This window comes from Adiantum capillus-veneris, chromosome 13 (genome assembly GCF_014529385.1).
Source record: "Adiantum capillus-veneris isolate H3 chromosome 13, ASM1452938v2, whole genome shotgun sequence".
NCBI classification, from domain to species: Eukaryota; Viridiplantae; Streptophyta; class Polypodiopsida; order Polypodiales; family Pteridaceae; genus Adiantum; species Adiantum capillus-veneris.
The window spans coordinates 29,396,490-29,415,490 of NC_140943.1; the positions used below are offsets into that span (position 1 = coordinate 29,396,490).

The window sequence follows — 19,001 nt, forward strand, 5'->3', positions numbered from 1 at the left end:
CTTCTCCTAGTAGTCACCTGGCCTGAAAGCTGCACAGAATTGTTGTCTTAAGGCTGCCCAAGTTGCAAAATGGTTCTCTGTAAACTAGCTGTACCAATTGTCTGCTAAGCCATCCAAGGTGGATGGAAAGAGTACCAAATAAGCATCTTCCCTCTTAAGACCACGACCCCTACAGAGAGATACAAACCTCCTTGCATGGTCGTCAGCATCTTCTGAAGAGAGTCCTTTGAATGTAGGGAACTTGATGTTTACCTTGGCCAAAACGCTAGACAACGGCTCCATGGCCCTTGCTGAGCCTGTTGCTCAGTAGCCTACTGTAGCAGAATAGGAGAGAGCTTTACTGGAGAAGGTGATCTGGAAGATGTGGAACGTGATGAAGGCATGGATGATGTATGTGGAGGTATGGGTGATGAGGTTGATGGACTTCTACTAGGTACCAAAGGTCATCTTCTGTTGTAGTACTTCAGAGGGCTTAGTAGTACACTTTGACGCTCGACTGACCGCCTTGTATGTGTCGTGCAGTGACCACCAATCCAACCAAGCTTTGGGCAAGAAAACCTTGAACTAGCTGAAGACTAGTCTAGACTCTACTAGAACAAGCAAGTGACTAGACCAGGCTGGACCAGGGACGAGGAGGACTAGACCAGGGTCGAGGAGGACTAGACCAGGGACGAGGACTGATTGGACCAGGCTGGAGAGACCAGACCAATTAGACCAGGGCGAGAGATGACCTGACCAATTGGACCAGGGCGAGAGAGGACCGGACCAACAGGCTACACAGTGCAAGGCATGGTAGGCGAAGCTAGATAGACCCAACTAGCTTCAAGATTTGTACCTCCCAAAGTGAGATTTCAGTTGAGGTCCCACCGTGATTGCCAAAATGAGAGCACCTGTAGCGCAGATAGTGTGTCGTGCTCTCTATAGGGTAAAGGGGCCAATAGCGGGCCACCTAAGGAAGGCGAAGAATTGCACTCAGTGTACAGAACAGTTTTCAGCTTGGGAGGGCGCGATCAAAAGCTCAACACAAGGGCTATCTAGGATAGTAAGGCCAACTTGAATGGTGCGACACAGAAGCGGTACGACACAGTTCGAAATTCCATGTGTAACAAAAACGACCATGGAAAGGGAGACGCCGCAGGGTGTATATAGTGCATTGTGGCCAACAAGGCTCGATCTTGATATCGGACAATCAGGATTGCACCCAACTCTCGGCTAACCAGTACACCATCCGTTAGCTTGTGTTCTTCTTCTGGAGGAAACTTGTACAAGTAAGGGGCCTGCCGCGTTTTTGGACTGGAACCTCGCACGCTATTGGCCCCTTTACCCTAGTGGGTGCTCCTCAGTGCAATGTGCATGACAATCTCACTCAAAACAAACAGACTGAAAACAGGAAACGATAGACAACAATTGAGCTCACAGAGACACAACAGCAACAGTAGACCGCAACAGTAGACCACAACAAATGACTCGACTATCTCAAAGAACTAATACAGACTCTGGCGTGGCAACACACTCAACTCCTGCCCAGGACTCTCAGGTACAATGGGGTGTCGAGGCTCAAATATGCAAGGATGGTGAATCAGTGCTCTGTGTATAGACTCTCCGCCCGACGACGATGCTGGAAAAGATGTCCAAGAAGATGATGATCCTGACCCAACAGCTACTACTCACATGTACCATCATAAAGAGCCACCAACGACTAATAAATGTCCAATCAGCTAAGTCTATCTCCAAACTGAGTGGTGGTGGTGACCTAGCCACGATGTCCACTAGACCATCGTCGATACCCTGACACGTGTCACTCCCCAGCCCTAGAGGGTCCGTCCAGTGTGAGCCAGACCAACTGTAGCCAACTGGCCAACTGTCTTTCCTGTGAAGTGACACTGTAGCTCTGCTACAGATGTTCAACCGTGCCATGTGTGAGGGCCTACTTGATACTTGGAGTTTGTCTACTATTGTACTTATCTTCAAGTCAAGAGACCCTATGGAGCCTAGGAACTACCGCACTATCATGATTGGACACACATTGGCACGGTTGTACACATCCATCCTTGAGCAGCAGTTGAGTAGATGGACAGAGAGAGAGGGTGTACGGGCAACAAGACAGGTAGGTTTCAAGAGAGGTTTCTCTACTCTTGATCATATTCAGACACTCAAAGCCATTATTGAGGAGGGCAGATTACATGGGAGACGGCTCTATTGTTGCTTTGTGGATTTTCGCAAAGCCTTCCATACAGTGCCCAGATCTAGATTGATGCGCAGGTTGCAGGAGCTTGTGTACCCATAGAGTTGATTGGGGGAATCATGGCTATATACAGGTCAATGGTGGGGCATGTTCGCACTCCAAAGGGGGTTTCTGATTTGGTTCGCTCCACTATCGGGGTGAAACAAGGCTGCTCGCTATCTCCTACACTATTTGACATGTATGTGGATGATATTATTGACTAAATGAGACAGATGGTGATAGAGGAGCACAGTTGGCAGGGACATTGATCCCACTAATTTTATATGCTGATGATATTGTGTTGATTTGTGACTCCTCAGAGGGGATGCAGCGTCACTTAGAGGCTTTGTCCACATTTGCTCATGATAGTGGATTGTCTGTTAACCTAGGGCAAACCAAGGTTATGGTGTTTAACACAACACCACAGTGGGTCAGGAGGTCAGCATCCACATTTACATATGGCCACGAGACGGTTGAGTATACGGATGCATACACCTATCTTGAGGTAGTCTTCAATGGACTATTGTTTTCTTTGAGGAGAGCAGTAGAGACTAGACTAACGAGAGCTTATGCCGCCTTTGGAGGATTGGAGAGGATGTGTTCGCACGTTCAGTTTCAGGAACCTCAAACAAAGCTCTGGCTTTTTGACACTCTAGTGGCTTTAGCTATGCTCTACGGAGTTTAGATTTGGGGATCCTCAATGGACCATCATGGTAGATCTGTTAGCACTGATGAATGGAGATGTATGGAGAGGCCTTTAGTCTCTATGATCTCTCAAATGATTCGGGCTAAGGCCTCAGTGCCACATGAGATTATTCGAGCCGAGCTAGCTGCCCCCCCTCTCGTGGTCGAGGCACTTACTAGATCAATATCCTTCATGCACAGTTTACGGGACATCCCCAAAGACAGATATGCTTGGCTAGCCCTTGAGCCATCCCGACAACTAGCGCTATAAGGGGATACAGCATGCTGGTATGGGCAGATGACATCATGGTTTCAACATGGATAGACTCGCTCCGTTCCACCATGCACCCTCCCTATCCCTCACACGGACAGAGATCAGTAGTGACTAGACTCATACGTCAGGATCTGATTCAACTAGATAACAAGAGCACATGTATACAACCGACACAAAGAGTTGGGCCCAAAGATGGCTTTCTATCGAGAGCATCTTCTCCAACTAACGGAGGATGGATATATGATCAGACCGGCCTATGTGGACACTCATTTATCCCATGGGATTCGATGTGCTATTGTTCAGATGCGCACATCATCACATCAGTTAGAGATTGAGTCTGGCAGATTCAGGAGAGTATCAACAGAGGCCAGGATTTGTCAGTTGTGTCATATAGAGTCAGAGACAGAATTACATTACATTTGTCATTGTCCGGTATAGTATGAGATACAAGGCCGCTTTCATTGTCTATTCAGAGAGGGCTTTGGACCGTTGGCTAGAGTCATGAGATATCAGGATCAGAGATGCTCGGGTTGTTTTTGCTAGAGATACGCAGACACAGGGAGAGTCTCTTGAGGAGATCAGGCAGTGGGAGACATTCAGATGCGCACATCATCGCATCAGTTAGAGATTGAGTCTGGCAGATTCAGGAGAGTATCAACAGAGGCCAGGATTTGTCAGTTGTGTCATATAGAGTCAGAGACAGAATTACATTACATTTGTCATTGTCCGGTATAGTATGAGATACAAGGCCGCTTTCATTGTCTATTCAGAGAGGGCTTTGGACCGTTGGCTAGAGTCATGAGATATCAGGATCAGAGATGCTCGGGTTGTTTTTGCTAGAGATACGCAGACACACGGAGAGTCTCTTGAGGAGATCAGGCAGTGGGAGACATTCACAGAGGGAGATCACCGACTTCTTTAGAGCAGGGACTCAGCAGTCAGATGAGCAGGCTTCATAGTAGACTTCAGAGCCACCTATACTAGAGGTATATTAGTTGACAGAGCCATTGAGCTCAGGAGAGCTAGACGCTCACGTCTACGAGGGGGACCAGGACATCAACGGAGGCTCCATCAAAGGATCAAGCCCATTCTAGCACAACATAGGAGACGTCCAGTACGACTATTTACAGAGGCGAACATTGACGATGCTCTTCAGCGACCGATGCAATACTTTCTTGGACAGTGCCTGATGTAGGGCATCCCCGGGCATTGATGAGAATGATGATGATGATTTTAGTTTTTCACTTTACTTCATTTTTATTTTGTACCCAGAGACTGCATTAGGAATGAGTTGACAAGTATGAACTAGTCCATGAATTGGAGCTGAGTCGGCATGCTGGGCATAGTCGACCTCGACCAAGTGAGATTTCTTTCAGGGTGTGCCGAAAATGAGAGCACCTATAGAAGGAGAAATGTGTCAGCTCCATACTATGTGCTCTCTAGAGTCTCTAAGTGTAGTGTGCACGAAACGCCTCAAATGTAGCATGGTACAACAATTGATCTGTGAGTTGCATTAAATTAGCAATTGTGACATAACAACTAAATTGAACTGAAAAAAAAATAACAATAGAACTTGAACTGGAAGAACAATAGCGTAAACTGAAGTTGAGCCTCTGTAGACTCTATCAATGATGAAACACTACACTCTCACGGCATACCTGTGCCTGGTAGGCAGCACTCACAGCTCCTGACCAAGGGCCAATTGTACACAAGGGTGTGCAGAGGCTCAGTAGTGCATGGAGGTGTGCTAGCGCTGATGGAAATAACTATATTTGAAACCTAGTTTAGATACATCATACAACCGATAATCCAATAATGATAGCTACCACATATACACAATGGGAAAGATCTATAAGCAAAATATCTCCTCCGATAGAATAAGTGGCCTATGATGGATGACATGGCCATGGTGGCCAACTCCCCACCACTCATCTCCACCACATTATATAGATGGTCCAAGCCAGTGGGTCAGCCCACTGGTCTAGACTCCAAAGGTAGGCTGAACCTAGGCCAACGGTAGGCTGAAAAGGTACGCTGAGCCTAGGCCAGCGGGTCAGCCCATTGGTCTAGACTCATAAGGTTGGCAGAGTCTAGGTCAGAGAGATAATCCCTGTAGCCGGCGGACAGGCTATAACTGCCAAGGAGAAGACCTTGGAAAGTCGCACAATAGAAAAGCTACCTAACTGAATGTAAAATCTGCAAAAACCTAAGTTGCAAAGTCAAAAAAACAGGTAATTATAAGGTTAGAAGGGCTAACCACAATCGGCAGTCCAGACCTTGCAGCTGTCTCCTTTACAATATGTGATAATTTGCTCTGGTGCTCTGCCACTACAACTCGAATCAAAGATCCCTCCACATTATTGACCTCCATTAGACCTTTCATGCTTCTAACAACCTTGCCTGCTCCATGCTGTTTCAAATCTAATCAGAAATTTCTTAGCTTGTTTTTAGCAAAAAAACAAAAGAATTATTCATTGTGATTAATATTTGATCCTTGAATAACCTGGATCAGCAAAGATAGCTTCAAGCAGTAGCTGCGCTGTCCATGTACATAGGCTGCAAGCATACTGAAGATAAGATCCTTGGCTCTTTTTCTCTCAGCGCATGCTGAAACATGGAATTGCTGGAGACCTTTTCCTTTGCACCTGCGCAATAATATAAAAGTTTGACAATAAATTGAACAATAATCTGCCAAAATTGTGGCTGTCACAACACTAGCAAAGACAAGGACCTCCGGCATATATACTTCAAGAAATTCCACTTTGCAGTAAGTTTTGAACTACTTCTGAGGTATAAAATCCTGCTTTCTAGATCAAGCTGCAACTTTCAAAAGAAAATAGGGTACTCATACCAAAGAGAAGAGTATGATGACAGTATGCTGAAACAAGTGTCTGCCTTCTTTGAAAGACCAACAATGTATGAAACCAACACACAGGTGTGTGGCAGAAAAATGTATCAAGGGTTCTCAATGTAGTAGAGTGACCTCCCTTTGGTATGCAGAAGCCTCACTCAACAGAACTAAAAACAACAATGCAATAAGAACTGAAAATTGATGCACAAGTAGCAACAATATGCGTATTGTAGTGGTAACCTCAGTGCACTATGCAAAAGCCTGCTGCCTCACTCAACAAGAGACAAAGAGAGCAATGTAAGAAGACCAAAATAGACTGCAATGGCAATAGACTACATAAATATAGCACAACACCATATAATGTCAAGAGGAGTAAATAATTAAACCCCAATGTTCTATGTCAGTACAACAATGTCCAGGTATGGCAGTATCTAAGCTCAAAATCCAAGGCAGATACATGGATACAAGGGGGTGACGAGGCTGAGAGACCACAGTGCATGGAGACGATGGTGCACTATGTAGACTATAATTAGACTAGCATTACATGTAATAAGTAACCTCGATACATGAGGGACGAATTGGATATATCGATGATTCTTCACTTATGATGTCGCCGATGAGTGATGGAAAGAAAGAAGTGTATTACCTGTCATCGATAAGCCTCTCAATGGAGTATCCCTCATATGAGAAAGTGTATATCTCTTTAAATGAATGTCTTGGCATCTTTCTCCTTTAATGCTTGATAATCCCTTTGATACGGATGTCTAGGTCTCCTCCCAGGTGGGGTGGGGTCTTGTGCTTTGCTTAGCAGAGATGCATTACTCTATACAATGTGCCACTTCTAGAGCCTTTTGATGATGTATCCTTGCTATTACCGAGGTAGCGTGGTGTCACCAACACTACTTGTACTCAAGCATGTGGATCTAGCATAGAAATGTAGCCCAGCCACAGTGCTGATAGTCTCTAAACTGGAGTGTCAGTTTATGGGATTGTCATGGACCAGAGTCCCTAGTCTAGACTGTTGCAAATGGTGGACCGGACAAGTCCTTTGGTACAAGACAGACGAGTTATAGCCACGTCATGAGTGTGTCCTAGCGCCTGCCTATTCTATCATCGGCCACGATCTACAGGGTCTACCTCGTCTACTCACCAACGATGGCAGATATTTTATCATTGTATATATATCAGTCTTGAGGTATCAGTGTCTATCATTGAGCCTAGTGTCTTGAACCTAATGTCTTGAGTGGGGAGTCGCACCTACTACAGCATATATATAATATCCCTGCACTAAGTAGCCTCAAGACCCGCATTGTATCCTAGTAGCACAGTTCATGGTCTAGAGCTGAGCATGCTGTCAGTTAGTGTCTTCTACTTGGGTCCTTTGTAGTGTACCAAGGCTGGGTTGAGCAATACATGTGTATCTCTTGTGTCATCTCCACTTCTACTTAATGGTTCCATTCTTTCAATTTCATAGTTTCATTGTGCAGTACAGTTTGAGTTATCCTATTTGAATAGCACTACATGCTAGCACACACTGATGAGACTTTGAGTGAGATTGAGAGTACTGCTACAAGACTACCCACTTGCACGCACTGAGCACCAATACAAATTTTCCTTGCTACAGGTGTTCCCATTTTTGGCACATACATTTTTTTGCGAAGGAACTAGATCAACCACCTACAATATGCATGATCTAATCAATGACAACAAAGGTACTCTCAATCAACACCAGGGGCTAAGGTTCAAAATGATCTTATAGTTGGCTCATAAAACTTGGGGTAAAGAATTCATCTATGAGGATGAGTATGGACAAAAATTTATCAAGGTACGCGGTAGACCTCCTAATTGAGATAAACTTTGGCTTGCTTGCTTCAGCAGGGGACTAGCTAGCCTCAACAAGGTCACTAATCTAGCCGAATGGTCTACCAGTCTAATAGTCCAGCTGGTCAAGTAGTCCAAGCAAGACAACTTGGCAAGCTGGTCGACTAGTCTAAATAGTCTACTATCCATGCCAGTCGAGAATGTCCGCCACGTGTGAACCCAAGACCTACTATAACTGCTACCATGTCCAGTGCCAGTGACATTGTAGGCCTCCTACATGGACTACCTCTTACAAGTTTTCCTACTGACCGAGACCCTGATGCCAATGCAAACTCACAAACAACAGCAACTCCTCCTATTCTAGTGGAGACTTTGCGGCTAGGAGAACCCATCAAGGACCACCACCAGGCGAAGAATTCCCCATTGCATCACACCCCTCAGTCCACCCCCTCAGCACCCAAGTCCTCCGCGAGAGAAGATATGTTTGAAGATTTACCATTTGAGGACCTTCCTAGCAGTTGACTACAAGAAGAACATGGAAACTTCCCCATTGACCAAAACCCCCCCATCATGTCTCTGTGCTCCAAAAGACTGCCTCCTCTTCAGATGGACACCCCTTCTACCCCCTCACCCAACCTGTCAAGGAGGTTGTAAGGTGCAGCGGAATGATTGTTTGCGCTTTGCTCAAGATGAGTGCTCCGAACTGTGCTCAAGGTTCCTTTTAGTTCTTATGGAAGGGAGAGCCTTCCGTTCTTAATGGAAAGTGCTATGATCACAAACAAAGTGAATGGACACTGTGCGTGCAAGTGAATGAGACTGAGAGATAGAGAGAGAAGAGAGATACGACACCAGAGACGTTGTAAAACCCTCCTCCGAAGACCCCACTCTCGTCGGCGAGAGTGGTCTACTTATGATTACACAAAGTGCTACAATGCGGATGCAATGGACTGATGCAACTTGGGACTATGCCGATGACGACAACGGTGATGACGACGGCGACTTTATGGCTGAAATCTGTGGTCTTCTATCTGCTGAAATTTGGGGCTGTTTCGGTGGCTGAAAATGACTGTTTTGGCTGCGTTTTCGAGGCTGAAAATGGGGATGCATCTGCAACCAATTAGGCTGAATCTGCTGCATTTTTATGGGCTGCTGAATTTGTGTTTTTGTCTGCTGAAAATCTGCGTTTTCATCTGATATGTTCTGGGCCGAAAAACGCCAATGAGACTGCAGCGTTTTGGCTGAAAAACGCTAGTGCTTGTTGCTGAGGTCGGGCTGCCGGTCATGGGGGAAAACGCCAGGAGGAAGGCCTTTTTGGCGATGGCCGTTGGGGGGGGTCGCCAAGAGGGGAGATGACCTGGCGCTAAAAAACGCTAGGGCTGATGGGGGTGGCGAGGATGGGGAGATCAAAACGCCAAGGGGTTCTTGCGGGGTTCTGCTGAGAAGGTGCGTGTTGAGCATGTGCTCCTACTGCCTCTTCGGCCATTTAGTGCTAACTTGGGTTTGCTTATATGTTAACTTAGCAAAATTGCCCTACCTACTTTTGTTGGAAAGTCACTTAAAAAGAATAAGTGAAAATACCAAAAATAGGGAAAATAGGCTAAATGCACTGGAAAATTCCCCTGACTAGATCTGATGGATTCTGAAGGGAATAATGATAATCATGTTGTGTGCAACCAGAGAATATGCATCGACACTAAGTGACTGGGCATGCATGGTCTACGAATAGACTCACAAAAGTGCCAGATCACTACTAATCTAGACTGACTGAACCCTGTTATGTCGTAGCTTGTCCACGGACACATAGGGTTGGATGTATCACGTGACATCCCCTCCTTTTCAAAGTGAGGTACAGGTACCGAACTGTATGGCTCGAGGGAGATCGCCAATAGCATCCGGAATCCTGGAAGGGACTCTTCGTAGGCCCACTCTGATGTGTTGGTCGTGCAGTACTTGAACTTCATAAAGGTCTGCAACGCTTGCTTCTTTGGGCCGCGCCGAAAGCGACACAAAGTCTTCTGTGGCTCCTTCCTTGCTTCAACTTCGTCTAGAGTCCTGCTTCCTTCTTCTTCAAGAATCTCCATGGCTGAAAATTCCTGAAACCACTTCCAGCACAAAACCATGAACATACCCATTCCATGTAAAGTGAAGGGAAAAAATCTTGTCTTCCTCAAAGACTGTGCATGCAATGTAGATGAACCAATAGATGGAGTGCTAAACCGTTCATCACACATGCAAACAATGAGATCGAATCTTTCTCTCTTGATCTAAAGCAATCAACTGTGGCAATTCACAACGGAAATCCCCATGCTTGGTGCTCATACTTTCATGTGCTCTGTCTACAATTGTGTCATGCCAAGGAAGAGACATGGAATGTGACTTCCTTACATACATACTTTTCAATTTTTCATGAAAAATCCGCATACATTCGTGCCCATCCATGAGAGAAACGTGTTCAACATACAATATGTCATGCCTAGAAAAAGGGATCACATAAAGATGGTGACTAAAATACAGGAAACGATCACGAATGAAACACTCGAACAATGCGTACGTATCAATCATGCGAACACATAATACTTCCTGTGAGGGTTCTTTGGACCTAGGCTCGAGAGCCAAGAGCGCTTCTTCCTCAATGATCGAATGGTCCTGTGGGGATTCTTTGGACCTCGACTCGAAAGCCAAGATCGGTTCTTCGTGATTGATTGAATCAACAACGAGGTTAGCTTCGCTAGAAAAAGCATCCACTAACACATCATCCTTGTGAACAATCACATCTTCTTCATGCAACTCATCATGCTTGTGAGAAATCACATCTTGATCATGCAAATCATCATGCTTCTCTTTGTCATCCAAATGATCATGTAAATCATTGTCAATCAAATCATCATCATGCTTTAGACAATCATGCAAATCCTGTGTGTCATGTTTTGGAGAAAAAGAGACTGAGAGAGTCTCCTCCTTCTCCTGAATCCTTTCAATCTTGTTCTGCATATTAGCAATGAGAGATGGAGAATGAGCAATGAGAGATGGAGAATGAGCAATGTCCTCTCCATGAATGACAGTAGGAGAATCACTTTTGGCATTGAGAGTTAAAGCGTTAGCCTCAAAATCAATGAGAGCGTTAGTATCACGAAACCATGGAATGCCCAAAATCATATCACATCCTGAGAGAGGAGAAACAACAAATCTTCTAGTGAAGGCAGTATGTTGAATTACAAACAACACATCAAGGCACTCCTCCGTGATGAGAGCGTCCATACCAGGACGAAAGCCAGAGAACTCGATAGGAGATCTCGGACTAACTTCGAGGCGGGCTCTCTCAAGAAGAGAGGAACTGATCACATCATGCATACTACCTGGGTCAAACAATATGACAAAACGGAGTCCCGACGTACGACCATAACATTTAATGAGAGAATCATCAATGGGAGGGTCCTGAGAAACTTTGGGCACACTCGTGTTATCATTCATTGCATTCACAGAGGAAGTGGGTGTTGTGGGTTCTTTAGATTCATTCGATTCAAGCTTAGGACATGTTCTTTTTATGTGACCCTTAATGTGACAATGAAAACAACGACCTTCCTTAGAATAAGTGCTTTGCTCCTCCGACGTGATGTATCCTCCTACAATTCCTTGTGCTACTTTTTCATCTGGAGTAAGCTTAGGTTTAGCAATTGTGTTAGCCTTACCCTTAGATTCATTGGAAGAATTCTTTGTTGAGAGACTGTTGGAAGATTGGTTAGAAGAGTTATCATTCTTACCATTCTTACCGTTCTTACCATTTTGAGGGTTCTGAGAAGTCTGCGAGGTACTTGTGGAAGTCTTGTTCTCCTTAGGCTTTCCCTTGTTATGCTTCATCTCCTGTGCGAGAGCAATCGCTACCGCCTTGTTGAGATCGATTGGATCGAGTACCTCGACATCGTACTTGATATACTCGTCCAATCCAAAGAGAAAAGCTTCTTTGCGCGCATCATCCGATTTTCGTAATTGAGTGCCTAGCTGCAAAACACGATTAGAAAAAGACATGACTGGCATACCATTTTGCTTGAGAGAGCACCAATCGTCTTTCAATCGTTCGAGGTACTGAGGTGGCATAAACCGCACCTTGAGCTTGTCTTGGAAATCAGCCCAATCGAAGGAAAGGGGCATGAATCCGTCGGCTTCCGCTAGGTGCGCGGCTAGCTATGCCTCTTGCCATGCGTGGTACCAATTGATGGCATCACCGGCAAGGTACATAGCTACCGTCAAACTTTGCTATTTCTTGTCTTCTTAGTTATCGCAAAATAAGCATTAAATTGATGCAACCAAGAATGAATAACCGTAGCATCCATCTTACCGTCATACTTACTGAAAGTCAACTTCTCTGTGACTGGATGTTTGGAATCCGCATCATGGCTTGCATCACTTGAGGAACTCCCACGATCTTTGGGTGGTTCGGTCTTCGAGGCTAGCACTTGGGAAATAAATTCTTGAGTGCGTAGCTCCCTTTGAGCTTACGCTTGGCCTGCCTTTCTGCTTTTCGTTCATTTTGTTCATCGCACTCACGTTTCGGAAGCAAGGCGATTGGTTTTTTGTTGTGCCAACACAACTCGATTCGCTTCTAAAGTGATGCGAGTCGCTTCTTGTTGTGCCAACATCATGTCCATCATTGACTTGACCATCATCTCCATAGGAGTTAAAAAACTCGAGGTGTAGATGGCGAAGGAGAAGGGTTGGAAAAATCTCCTGGTGGGGAGAATCCTTCGTCGCCTCTCTCATGCTCATCACCTGTATGCGAAGTATCCATTCCGCTTTGGGTGACGACCATGCACTATGATCTTTGGTTCTTAAGTTCATGAGGAACTTGGGTTCTGGAGGGTCTTGGGTTCTTGGGTTCTTGAGGGTCTTGAGGTTCTTGAGGTTTTCTTCCGCTTGCAAATCGCGTTTAAGAAGGATCTTCTCTTCACCCGAGTTCTACTCTTTTCCGCGCGCACACCCCTTGGCAGCCTTGCGCTCACACCAAGGTTTCTTTTTCCCACCTCACGTCGATTGGCCGGCCGCTAAGTGCACGGTCTCCTCTCAATGAGTGAAAGAGACACAAGGGGAGCCTAGACAAGCCCTTCTTTCTTGGGATTCCTGTCACTCTTCAACAAAACACAATTAGGAATCGACACGCAAAAGCAAACTTGGGTTCGTGCGACCTCAACAAGCAAAAAAAAAATCTTGTGGTTCTTGTGGTTCTTTCCTTGAGTGATACAGAACACTGCAAAAGCTCTGATACCAATGTAAGGTGCGGCGGAATGATTGTTTGCGCTTTGCTCAAGATGAGTGCTCCGAACTGTGCTCAAGGTTCCTTTTAGTTCTTATGGAAGGGAGAGCCTTCCGTTATTAATGAAAAGTGCTATGATCACAAACAAAGTGAATGGACACTATGCGTGTAAGTGAATGAGACTGAGAGATAGAGAGAGAAGAGAGATACGCCAAAGACGTTGTAAAACCCTCCTCCGAAGACCCCACTCTCGTCGGCGAGAGTGGTCTACTTATGATTACACAAAGTGGTACAATGCGGATGCAATGGACTGATGCAACTTGGGACTATGCCGATGACGACGACGGTGATGACGACGACGACTTTATGGCTGAAATCTGTGGTCCTCTATCTGCTGAAATTTGGGGCTGTTTCGGTGGCTGAAAATGACTGTTTTGGCTGCGTTTTCGAGGCTGAAAATGGGGATGTATCTGCAACCAATTAGGCTGAATCTGCTGCATTTTTATGGGCTGCTGAATTTGTGTTTTTGTCTGCTGAAAATCTGCGTTTTCATCTGATATGTTCTGGGCCGAAAAACGCCAATGAGACTGCAGCGTTTTGGCTGAAAAACGCTAGTGCTTGTTGCTGGGGTCGGGCTGCCGGTCATGGGGGAAAACGCCAGGAGGAAGGCCTTTTTGGCGATGGCCGTTGGGGAGGGTCGCCAAGAGGGGAGATGACCTGGCGCTAGAAAACGCTAGGGCTGATGGGGGTGGCGAGGATGGGGAGATCAAAACGCCAAGGGGTTCTTGCGGGGTTCTGCTGAGAAGGTGCCTGTTGAGCATGTGCTCCTGCTGCCTCTTCGGCCATTTAGTGCTAACTTGGGTTTGCTTATATGTTAACTTAGCAAAATTGCCCTACCTACTTTTGTTGGAAAGTCACTTAAAAAGAATAAGTGAAAATACCAAAAATAGGGAAAATAGGCTAAATGCACTGGAAAATTCCCCTGACTGAATCTGATGGATTCTGAAGGGAATACTGATGATCATGCTGTGTGCAACCACAGGATATGCATCGACACTAAGTGACTGGGCATGCACGGTCTACGAAGACTCACAAAAGTGCCAGATCACTGCTAATCTAGATTGACTGAACCCTATTATGTTGTAGCTTGTTCACGAACACATAGGGTTGGATGTGTCACGTGACAGAGATCAACCTGGGCAACCCAGAGAGCCCTCGGCCTATTCTCTTGGCGTCTTGGTTGTGGGACTACACAACGCTCATTGATCAAGAAATATCCTTTATGCAACCCTTTAAAGATGACTTTGCATGGTCTGAAGGTATCCCTCTAGCTAGGAGTCCATACTCCACACGATCCCCCTAGTCAATGGTACCATACCAACACGTAAGAGGTTGGGCCTACAAGCTGAATCAATCGCAATAAAGCAAAAGTTGGAAAAAATACAAGACGCAGGTATTATTGTTGCAATGGACCACTCCAAGTGGTTGTCCCCCTGGAGGACCCTTCTGACAGGATTGGTGGTAGCCATACTACTGTGCATGGAGTTGAGCTGGCAGCTTGGGAGAGGTTTTGTATGACTATGAGGGTCTCGGATGTGTGGCAGCACTCTACTTTTATGAGGCCCCCAGACAACCTAGCCTTCTCTCGTTAAGACCGCAGAGTGGGAGGAAGGAATCTATCGCGGATAGATCGCTTCTACAATAGTGACCATTTCAGTGACTTGGGAGGGACAGTTGGCATTCTGGCAGGAACCTCCTTCTCGGACCATGCACCAATGATCCTCACAGCGGCAGACAGGCAAAGGAGGGGGAGCACAATGCTTCGCATCCCAGAGAGGGTCTTGCTGGACTCTGCACTCAGAGAGCGAGTAGAGGCTCTCTGGACAGAGAACTTGGACAGGCAGGATTCTCCTGTTGACAGAGTGGCCTCAGGACTAGCTCAGATTAGTCGTTTCTTTCTCCAGGAGTCTTTGGCTCGCCGGGCTGCAGCGAGAGAGGAGGAGCAGCGTCTCAGACGGGGCATTGCTTCGTTGCAGAGGATGCAGGAGCAGCATCCAGACAGTCCTTGGGTGGAGGAGCAGCTACAGCAGGCTTGCCAGGAGCTTGTTAGCACAGAGGAGCAGCGACATGAGTTTGCTTTCCATCGGCAGGCATCTCAATGGACACAGGTGGGCGACAGAGGGACTGGTGCTTTCTTCGAGGCAGTGGGACCTCGGCATTCACATGCCAATGTCAGTCGGTTGAGGAGGCCCGACAAGTCAGTTGCTTCTGAGCACGAGAATATGCGTGCAGTTGCTACTGACTTTTACCGTGAGTTACTGTCTGCAGGGCCTCAGTCAGAGCGTCAAGATGCATGCAGGGAGCAAGTGTGGGCACAGATGCCTTGCCTTGTGACTAAGGAGATGCGTTAGAGGCTTAAGTCGCCACTTCAGCTTGAGGAGCTGCACACGGCTCTTAGTGCCCTCCCCCGTGATAGCTTTCCAGGTGAGGATGGATTGACTCCCAGTTTTTTCTTGGAGTATTGGGACTTGCTTGGCCCAGATCTCTGTAGTGCTTTTCAGTACATCTTGCACACAGGAGTGATGCCTGACAGCATGAGTGAGGGTCTGATTTACCTCATTCCCAAGGAGGGTGGCTCCTTGGATGAGATTCGACAATGGCACCCCATCACCATCCTCAACTCAACCTACAAAATTCTTGCCAAGGCTCTGAGTTTGAGGATCCGGCTACTTCTAGAGAGCCTTATACATGGGACTCAGACAGGTCTTGTCAAGGAGCGCACTATCCTTGACAACATCTTTACTTTTTGGGAGGCTTCTGCCCTAGCGCGGCGCCGTGGTGAGGACCTGGTGATTCTTCTTCTCGATTTTGAGAAGGCATACGACAGAGTTGACTGGGACTTTCTAGAGGGCACTCTACGCAGGATGGGTTTCTCAGATGCTTGGATCAGAGGGGTGTCAGCTTTGTACAGACAGGCACACACTCAGGTACTTTTGGCAGGAGGTAGAGGCGATCGTTTCATGCTCACACGCTCGATCAGACAGGGCTGTCCTCTTGCCCCCTTCCTCTTTCTGTTCTATGCTGAGACGATGAGCAGGTTTTCGGTGTCGCAGCAGGTTGGTCTACGGGACTTAGCACTCCATATTCGGGGAGATGAGCTACTGGACACTGAGTTTGTTGACGACTCAGCCTTGTACTTAGATGGCCAGGAGGTCAACCTTCACAAGTGTGAGCAGGCTCTGGAGACCTTCTGTTGTGCATCTGGCGCACTGATCAACTGGAGAAAGACAGTGGCTTTCTCTGTTGGTAGTGCTCCTGTGCTCGATTGGATGCCAGGAGAGGGTTTTAGGTGGATTCCCCCAAGGACTGCAGTTCGGTACTTGGGCTGTCAGGTTGGTTTGGACTTGTCTCCCGAGCAGCAGATTGCTCCCCTCCTCCTGTCTATCAGGAGGAAGTTGTTACACTGAAGCTCAGCACGACTTTCTTTGGCTGGCAGAGTAGTAGTGGCCAACCAGGTGTTGTTGGCGACTATGTAGTACATCACTTCTTGCTGTACCTTCTCGAGTTCTTGTATCAGCCAGGTAGAGAGGCTGATCAGGAACTTCCTTTGGTCAGGACGTGACACTCAGATAGCCCGAGCCAAAGTGGCTTGGCAGGATATCACTCTTTGTTGTTCACAGGGAGGGCTTGGGATCATTGACCCAGCACAGCAGAGCAGAGCCCTTCTTGGGAAGTTCATAGTCAGAGGACTTCTTCCTGGTGAGGAGCCTTGGAAGGAGTTCTTGCTACAGCGGCTTCGTGCTAGGGTGCCTCAGGCTGGAGGCCCCTGGCGACCTTCGATCAGATGGATCTTCACAGAGATGCGCAGAGTTTGTTTAAGCAGGAGATTGGAGGACCGCTTCGCTGTGAGTTTTCTTCGATCTTGGGAGCACTTGCGGCAAGGCCTGGAGCAGCGACAGCCTACGTGCACGGAGGAGCACCTATGACAGCCCCTTGTTTGGAACCCCATGGTTAGCACTCAGAGAGGCCACTTGGTTGGTAGTCGACCTCATGTTTCCTGAGGTCCCATGGCAGCGGGTCCAGCGCGCTCTTTAGGTGACTGGTTAGAGTTTTCAGGCTTGTCAGAGGAGTTGCAGGGTTTCCAGCTACAGGGCATGAGAGGGGTGCAGAGCATGTGCCAGAACATCTCAGAGGCAGTTCCAGCTGATTGGCTCACACCTCTCGAGCCATTAGCACCCAGGTGGATGGGAGCCTTCACACGACTGGAGGTTCTCATCTCAGTCCGGGCCTGCTCATAGACTGTGTCATCCCTGTTTTTCGAGTTACAAGGTGAGGGACGCTTACAGCGAGTTGCAGTAGAGGCCCACAGGTGGCAGAGTGCTGTTTTTAGAGGATCCGAGTGGTGGGCATCTGTGGGAGGACTTGTGTCATTGATCCTGACCCAACAGCTCTTGAGACTGGACACTGGAGACTGTGGGCTTGGGAGTGATGTCCACTGGCACGAGTACAGTGGGATCCTGGAGAGTGTCTTTGGAGGGACCCTTTCTCTTCTGCAGACCACCCAAGTGTCCCGTTCTTTCAGTACACTGTTCGACTGGGACGTCACATACTAGCAGCACAAAGAGAGACCCGCCCCGCCGTAGCACCTCATTGGCAGGAGGAGGGTCTCACAGCTGAGTTCTTGGCAGCCTTTTAGGGAGAGGTTGTGGGATTCCAGACAGCCGAGGCGAGTCACCTTGTTTCAGTGGCTGGTCGCACACAGAGCTACAGCAGTTGGGAGCTGGCTAGTGCATAGTGGTCTCTTGGCCGCATGTGCAGCTTGTGACCATCTTGTGGAGAGTCAACGTAACTGTCTTTGGGACTGTCCTTTAGCACAGCAGGTGTGGCTTCGTGTTCTTCGGCTGATGCCTACTCTCTCCACGGCTCGACAGTACACTTGGGGAGCAGCAGCTTGGTCCACCCTCACGGGCCCGGCACTTCAATTTGAGCTATCTTCCACCAGCAGGATGATAGTGATGCAGGGGGGGCGACCTACACTCCAGCCTGCCACAGAGCTTACTCCACAGGAGTGGTGAAGTGAGAGAGAGGAGTGTTGGGAGCTCATCAGTGGCCTGACACTCTTGGTTCATCTGGCGGGCCCGTTGCTTCCGCATCTTTGAGGCTCGCCCTGTGCCACCAGCAGAGACTGTTCACGATCTTTGGCTAGAGCTGATCCACACTCTCAGAGGACAGCTTGAGAGACTACAGGGCAGCTCCGACCGCATGCGGGAGCGCACAGAGGCTTTCCTTCGACTCTGGCGTCCTGGGCCTTTCTACACCATGGTCCAGGGTGTACTCCAATGGCACTACCAACCACCTGTGTGGAAATTTCCCTCCTCTCATCTCTTGATTTAGCCTCATTGTACATATGCTGTTTTTTCATCGGGAGAGTCTCCCCATCATGGTTGTTGTAGCCCTCTCTTGAAGAGGTGGTTGTAGCCCTTTGGGCAGTTTCATTAACTAATAGAAGGATCTTTTTCTCGGAAAAAAAAAAGTCGTTGTCCCCCTATGGTGCTAGCACGCATGAAGCAATCTAACAAAACTCGGGTCTCTATTGATTTCCAAGCCCCTAACAAGGCTACTACACACTGAGTGGATATTAAAAGATGTTGGTCATGCTCGTAGTGGATACAATCAGGTGGCCATTCACCCTGATGACCAAACGAAAACTGCCTTTGTTGTGACTCCCTGGGGTACTTTCACTTACACCAAGATGCCTTTTGGATTGAAAAATGCTCCACCCTCCACTTGAGTGGTTTACATCATTTGCAGCCCTCTGCTCACATAATATCTCACATTTGCAAGTCAAGCTTCTAAGGCCCAATGTTCTTCTCCTCTTAAAAGCTTGGAGGAACACCGA

At 47.3% G+C, this 19,001-nt stretch overlaps 1 protein-coding gene across 4 annotated transcripts in view; it reads right to left on the reverse strand.

Moving 5' to 3' along the window:
* LOC147443741 (uncharacterized) overlaps positions 1 to 19,001 on the reverse strand; it is a 125,076-nt gene that overhangs the window by 56,775 nt on the left and 49,300 nt on the right. For all 4 annotated transcript variants that reach the window (XM_086526537.1, XM_086526538.1, XM_086526539.1 and 1 more), the window contains 2 exons: positions 5,686 to 5,827; positions 5,440 to 5,592 (listed from right to left, as the gene is read on the reverse strand). In XM_086526537.1, the coding sequence (XP_086382663.1) occupies positions 5,440 to 5,592; positions 5,686 to 5,827 (295 nt within the window). The remainder of the gene's footprint in view (positions 1 to 5,439; positions 5,593 to 5,685; positions 5,828 to 19,001) is intronic.